This window comes from Pseudomyrmex gracilis, unplaced genomic scaffold (assembly GCF_002006095.1).
Source record: "Pseudomyrmex gracilis isolate BER0280 unplaced genomic scaffold, ASM200609v1 scaffold_3781, whole genome shotgun sequence".
Lineage (NCBI taxonomy): Eukaryota > Metazoa > Arthropoda > Insecta > Hymenoptera > Formicidae > Pseudomyrmex > Pseudomyrmex gracilis.
The window spans coordinates 395-6,996 of NW_018024365.1; the positions used below are offsets into that span (position 1 = coordinate 395).

General features: G+C 34.9%; 2 protein-coding genes across 2 annotated transcripts; both read right to left on the minus strand.

The window, feature by feature from the left end:
* Nucleotides 1-209: 209 nt before the first annotated feature.
* LOC109863248 (chymotrypsin-2-like) lies at nucleotides 210-1,790 on the minus strand. The gene is made up of 5 exons (XM_020443482.1): nucleotides 1,685-1,790; nucleotides 1,431-1,578; nucleotides 1,025-1,286; nucleotides 674-811; nucleotides 210-606 (listed from the first exon to the last, which is right to left on the minus strand). Exons 1-5 carry the CDS (start codon nucleotides 1,734-1,736, stop codon nucleotides 463-465), a joined length of 744 nt encoding a protein of 247 aa, XP_020299071.1. The 5' UTR covers nucleotides 1,737-1,790; the 3' UTR covers nucleotides 210-462.
* A 480-nt stretch (nucleotides 1,791-2,270) lies between these two features.
* On the minus strand, nucleotides 2,271-5,954 carry LOC109863247 (transmembrane protease serine 11G-like). The gene is made up of 10 exons (XM_020443481.1): nucleotides 5,763-5,954; nucleotides 5,262-5,412; nucleotides 4,850-5,111; nucleotides 4,528-4,665; nucleotides 4,292-4,431; nucleotides 3,754-3,854; nucleotides 3,427-3,577; nucleotides 2,920-3,175; nucleotides 2,635-2,772; nucleotides 2,271-2,542 (listed from the first exon to the last, which is right to left on the minus strand). Exons 1-10 carry the CDS (start codon nucleotides 5,806-5,808, stop codon nucleotides 2,399-2,401), a joined length of 1,527 nt encoding a protein of 508 aa, XP_020299070.1. The 5' UTR covers nucleotides 5,809-5,954; the 3' UTR covers nucleotides 2,271-2,398.
* Between the last annotated feature and the right edge of the window lie 648 nt (nucleotides 5,955-6,602).

Below are 6,602 nucleotides of genomic sequence, written 5' to 3' on the forward strand. Positions count from 1 at the left end.
TAGCATGTACTCATATAAAACAATATAACATGGCGTAATTTGTTAAAGTTATTTTTTTATAATATAAGTATAAAAAAATTATCAATTCAATCCAATTACAAGACAGATATATGTGTAATTTTGTATATACGGATTATGCTTATCAGATGTGTAAGTAAAACGTACCAAAGCGCATTTTTTAAATAGAGTTTTCATTTACAACAACAATATGCAGTTAGACACATTTTTATTTATCTATTAATATAAGACAGTAGATTATCTTTGATTGCAGCTGCGATATAAATTTAATAAAGATAAAATTGTGAGATATTATTTTTTTTTAATTTTACCACGCATATGTTTTATTTAACTGAGTATTATTTCGTCATTGCATGATATGTCTACATAAGTGCGAGAACAATATCACAAAAAGGATATTAGATGTGTGTTGAGATCGAAACAGAATATTAATAACTTTATCGTTTAAAGAACAACATTTTGTGAGACCCAATTTTTGTAAGAGTACACTCTCGTGTACGCGTCCGGATATCCGATAGCACATGGTCGAACGAACGAGGCGATACCAATTTGAACACCATCCGCAACGAGTGGACTGCCGGAATCACCCTGTAGAAAACATTTGTGTCAGACACTAAAGTAACAAAGCGCATCTCCAAACTATTGTCGCACTTACGTGACATGCTCCTTCGCCGTATTGCGAAAATGCGCAAATGTGACTGTTTTTCAGATTCACAAACGTTCGCTTGCATTTTGTTTGCGAGTAAACTTTCAAGTCGAGTTTCTGAAGCTCATTAGGCACTTTGCCCATAAACTGGAAATAAAAATGAAAAAAGTGCAGAAAGTAAAACTTGAAAAAGTAATATGCTCGATATAAAATTGCAAACATGTGCGTTGCTCTTTTTTGCTAAAAACGATGTTAAATCTTGCCTGTAAATACTACATACATTTAATATCACGTAATTTCTTATCGTAATAATTTCTTACTTTTTCAAACAACGTCTGCCTTACACGTCGAGACTCTTACCTCAAGTGTACCCCATCCGGTCAAGAGGCAGGGATGTCCATCCTCGACGGAGTTAGTGCTTGCGAGATCGATTGGTTTCACTATTTCATTGTATTTTATATCTGTCTTCAAGCGGACCAAACCTATGTCGTTGCGAATCAGCACAATATTAAATTTCTCGTGGATAATGACTGCTTCAGCGTTATAAACATCACCGGATTGATTCAAGAAATTCGTGCCAGCGTGAACCGTCATATCAGCGACGTCAGCGTTTGTTTTAAATCTACGTCATATACGTAAAATAATTAATTGCAATAGTTGCTCGGCCAAGTACACGTGCAGCAAAAGTCACGGTATAATTTGAATTTTATAATTTGAACAAGAATTATAAGGTCATCTTATTGAGAGAAAACCGATAAATACGCACCCCGTGAGACAATGAGCTGCAGTGAGAATGTAACGCACATTGATGATGGATCCACCACAAAAATGTTTATTGTTATTTCTCAAAGACACCATGTACGGATACTTGCCGATTTCGGCGTCAGTACCGCCAACAATCTGAGTTGGCAGGCCTATTCGAAACAAATAAAAAAAACTTATACAGTGTATCTAATAAAATTTCACACACAGATACTTGTAACAAATACTCAATACTGCGGTTTTTCACTTTTCCCTTACCATGACCGACAGTTGCCAGACAAGCGATTAAGAGAACGAAGTATCCGTTCATGGTGAAAGATAAACTCTACTAACGACAGATATTCGGTTCTTTATATATACTTAAGTGAACGACGTGTGTGTGATTGTATATACAAGTATATGTGTGCGTTTCTACTAATGAGTAAGATTACGAAAGTGAGATAAATTCCCGATTCTCGAGATCCCCGATAACAACGTTACAAAAGATTTTATGCATCTATTCCCTAAAGCTTGTTGAAATCCAAACTGTGCTTAAAGTGCAAAAAATCTGTTTAGTTTTTTTATTTACTCAGTGGCGATTAATCCGTTTGACACTTTCATTTCGTCTTTTTTTGCTACTGTTTTTTTTCTTTTTTTTTTGACATTTTGCGAATTCTTTTATTTTCAAGTTTCTGTTTCTTATCGAAATATACATAAACAAGCACTTACTTGCAGTCTGTGGACGGGCGATATTTTATTTTTGTGCGATAATATATCGATCACATACTATCAGCTATTGTAAATATCAGTGACATTTGTTGGGAATGAAAGATATTGGAAAAAGTTGAAAGAAAAAAAAGACCAATTACTCTATCGCGATATTTACACGATATTTATTGAACATTGTTTCGTAAATACATATTGAAGTGACTTTGATATAGGAATAAATAGTCCTTTATATAGGATTGATTTGATATAAGAATAAATAGTCCTTTATTTTATAAGATGCGCGTTGATCCAATTTTCGTACTTGGACACTCTCGTGTACACGTCCGGATATCCACGCGCACAAGGTGTACCGAAGGAAACGATTCCAATTTGAGTGCCGTTGGCCACCAATGGTCCGCCAGAATCGCCCTGAATACAATTTTTTTTTTAATAACACATTAGATATTAAATCACACATCTTGTGTGCGTGATTAACAACGACACCAATAGGATTCACATACATGACACGCTCCTTGTCCCGCTTTGGTAAAGGTGCAAATATGACCATCCTGTACTCTCCACTGTGTCTCTTTGCATTGGTCTTGAGGATAAACTATCAAATCAATTTCTTGTAGCTTGTTCGGAACGTTGCCACCAAGCTAGTAAAAATATAAACAATGTGATGCAAGAATATTCACCCAATATTTATCATAAAAAGTTCTTTATGTTTTTTGGTGATATAAAGAGGGAGTTGTTCTTGAAAGTTGATGTGTGAAATTTGAAAAATTTTGTAAATTTGACATTACCCTAGTGGTTCCCCATCCGGATAACGTGCAGGATCTGTTTTCACGACCTGTGTCATTTCTCGAAAGTGATATTGCCTTCACCTTGTCGCTGTATTTGATAGGTTTCTTGAGATGAAGCACAGCAACGTCATTTCTGATGAGATAACTATCGTAATTCGGATGAATGCTTATATTTTCTACTTTGTACTCGTCTCCCGTTTTATTTAAAAAGTTCGTGCCAGCATGAACTGAGAAATATTCGGGATAGCTGCTCCTCCTAAAATATCATTAAAAGGTTATAAGCATTTAAGAAGAAGCTAAGGAACAAATTGTAAAAACCGAAAGTGGATTTTGTTTTTAATGAAAATAATGTTTAAAGAACGTATTTTTAACTGATGTTAAAATACATAAATGTGTCGAATACATGTATTAAATAATTTAAATACATTAAACTGTAACTAAATTAGAATGTTTATTAATTAAATTTTAACTGATATATTAAAATAAATTTAAATATTTAAAACGTACCCATCTACGCAATGCGCTGCAGTTAATACGTTACGAGTATCTAGTATGGATCCACCGCATGTGTGCGAGCCGAGAAATCTTAACGATATCTGATACGGATATTTGCCGATGGGAGCATCTTTGCCGCCGACGATACGAGGATTCGGAGCGCCTTAAATTAAAAACAAAAATTGTTTAAAATAGCGCGAAATAAATTTTACATCGCACACGTACATTTTTACTGTAAACAATATAAATTTAAATGATGTACAATAATTTTTAGAAATTTTACATCTGAACAAATAAGTTTAGAATAAGTTGTAAGATTCATTGACAAATTTGAAATACCTTGGACGGCGCACGCCAAAGCGATGAGAACAAGACAAGCAAACGCGTGCATCTTTGATGGCAGATTTCTCGATGACACACAAGTGAAGCGAAGATGCATTCAAACCTTTATATATAGGTATAAGTTTCTCGAGATAGTTACAACAAGAGAAATGAATCACATGCTAGTGACGCTTCTGCGTGATATTGCACATTTTATTGATAAAAACGATAGCGTTTCAATTAAGCTCACGTGTTTTTTATTAATTAACATTTTTTCAGAAGAATTGGAAAATACGTCACTATCTAGTTCATAGAGAATATCTTAAAGTCAGGCTTATCGGTTACTATATATCTCACGCATTTTATGATAACAATAAGTAGGCCTAGAGCGCTACCGTGTTTTTACTAAACTATTAGATTTACAAGGAATTTATTGCAGAACAATGGAATGTAAACACATTAATGTGTCTTTGGAAATTTTATAGCATATTTATTACATATTGTTTAATAATTACAATATAGTATGCAAACAAAAGATCTCAGTTTATTTGATTACAGAACAATATTTTTCCTCAGCCAATTCGTATATGAGGACACTCTAGTGAACACGTCGGGCTCGCCGCGAGCGCACGGCAAAGCGAAAGAAACAACACCGATTTGAACATCACCAGCAATAAGAGGACTACCGGAATCACCCTAAAAAAATTTCATAAAAACGATTACATTATTGCCCGATCCGAAATGTCGATCCCAATTATTTTCCGACTTAAGTAAGTAAATAAAAAAGCTTACATGACACGCGCCTTCGCCTGCTCTCGTATACGTGCAGATGTGAGAAGACTTTACTTGCCAGAATATGGCTTGGCATTTCTTTTGATCATAAACGTTCAACTTGATATGTTGCAACTTGTCAGGGAACAAACCACCGATCTAAAAGTACATAGAAATATCGTGTAATTTTACATTTTTGTAACTATGAAATAATTAAACCTTAGATCAAAACATGTTACAAGATACGTTCCTAACAAATTCAGTTTGAAAAATGTCGGGCAAAAAGTTCAAGTTTTTTTTGTTTTTTAATTGCGTAATAATTTCTATTTTAGTTTTTACTCACTGCGGTTCTTCCCCAACCGCTTAGAACGCAAGGAGAGCCTGCGACGATGTCGTTGGTCGCGAGTCGAATGGGTTGAATCGTGGGAGTGAATTCAACAGGTCTCGACAGAATGAGCACACCAATGTCGTTGAGTAATTTATACATATTGTAATTTTCGTGATGGATGGCCTTGATTGCTTTGTAAACAGTTCCTTCTTCGCTCAACAGATTCGTGCCGGCGTGAATAGTCAGAATTTCCAGAACACGGGGATCTTTGACGTAACTGTGATATTAAAACGTACGATTGTAGACGTAATAACTGTGACATATTTTTGTTAATTACTTTTCACAGTGCTCGAAATTTAAACAATTTCGAATATCTTTTACTTCAATATTTATTTGACAATAGATAATTAACGAGCGAAATACGTACGAAATAACACAATGGGCTGCAGAGAGAACGGTGCGTGTAGAGATGATAGATCCGCCGCAGGAGTGAGATCCATTCTTTCTCAGAGATACCAGATGCGGATACGCGCCCACTGGAGCGTCTTTTCCACCGATAATATAAGAATTCGGAAAGCCTATGCGCGTAAGAAAATCAGTAATCGATGACACATTGTTTGAAGGTTTTTTATAAATCGTTCTAAAGGTAATTGATACGTTCGTAAAAAATTAAATATAGTTTTAAAATCAAATTCGACACTAATCAATACTAGTTGTTGATATCTAAAATGTTTTTATTATTTCAAAAATCTATTTTCACTTCTTTCAAAACTTTATTATTATTCGTATTTCTTTTTCTTTCTTTCCTTTAAAAAGATTGAAATAAAAGTTCTTTCTCTCTTTCAAGAGCAGAATAAAAAAAAAAAAAAAACTCCTTTTCCAACAACATTTTTCACATAATCAAATATTGACTGTGTGTGTTGCTTACCATGAGCAGCTGCTGCCAAGCTAACGAGTACAAACAACGCCAACATGATGAGATCGTGATACTGATTAATAACAAAGCTTTCTCGTAGAGTTTATATACCGCTTTGAAGCACTTGAAGAACGTTCGTTGAAACGTGTGTGTATTACATAAACACAAATTAAGTGATTTAATTATTCTAATCCCTGATAGATGTAATCGCGTTGAAATCTCTACGCGACAATATAAAAGAATTTGTGGTGTCGACCAAAATGACTAGCCTTTTTTACCTGGGTCTTTTATCAAGTAAATGTCTACAATAAAAAACTTTTATCTCGAGTACGTGACGCGATTGGTAGATTACTTTATATAGCGACTTATTGCAGCACAATGAAATGTAAACACATCAATGTATCTTTGGTAGTTTTATGGCAATATTTATTAAACACTTTTTTACTCACTGAGAATAACAATAATCTGGTCGAGAATAACTGTACCTACAAAAGATCTCAGTTTACTTTGTTACGAAACAACATTTTTCTCCAGCCAATTCGCAAACGAGGATACTCTGGTGAATACGTCGGGCACACCGCGAGCGCACGGCCTGCCGAAGGAAACAATACCGATTTGAACACCGCCAGAGAGAAGAGCACTACCGGAATCACCCTAAAAAAATTTTATAACAACACCACATTAATTATTGCACAATCCGAAGCATTCACACGACCAATTTTTTTTATTTAAGTAAGTAAGTGAAAAAGCTTACATAGCACGCGCCTTCGCCTGCTCTCGTATACGTGCAGATGTGAGAAGACTCCACTTGCCAGTGCGAGGCGCGGCATTTCTGTTGATCGTAAACGTTCA

Coding starts and splice junctions, on each gene's coding strand:
- LOC109863248 (XM_020443482.1), bottom strand. CDS start 1,736: ATGAACGGATACTTCGTTCTCTTAATCGCTTGTCTGGCAACTGTCGGT. Junction 1,287..1,430: donor GCAGCTCATTGTCTCACGGG/GTGCGTATTTAT, acceptor TATATGACGTAG/ATTTAAAACAAACGCTGACG. Junction 812..1,024: donor CCGGATGGGGTACACTTGAG/GTAAGAGTCTCG, acceptor TTTTATTTCCAG/TTTATGGGCAAAGTGCCTAA.
- LOC109863247 (XM_020443481.1), bottom strand. CDS start 5,808: ATGTTGGCGTTGTTTGTACTCGTTAGCTTGGCAGCAGCTGCTCATG. Junction 3,578..3,753: donor TTTGGCGTGCGCCGTCCAAG/GTATTTCAAATT, acceptor TTTTAATTTAAG/GCGCTCCGAATCCTCGTATC. Junction 3,176..3,426: donor GCAGCGCATTGCGTAGATGG/GTACGTTTTAAA, acceptor ATGATATTTTAG/GAGGAGCAGCTATCCCGAAT.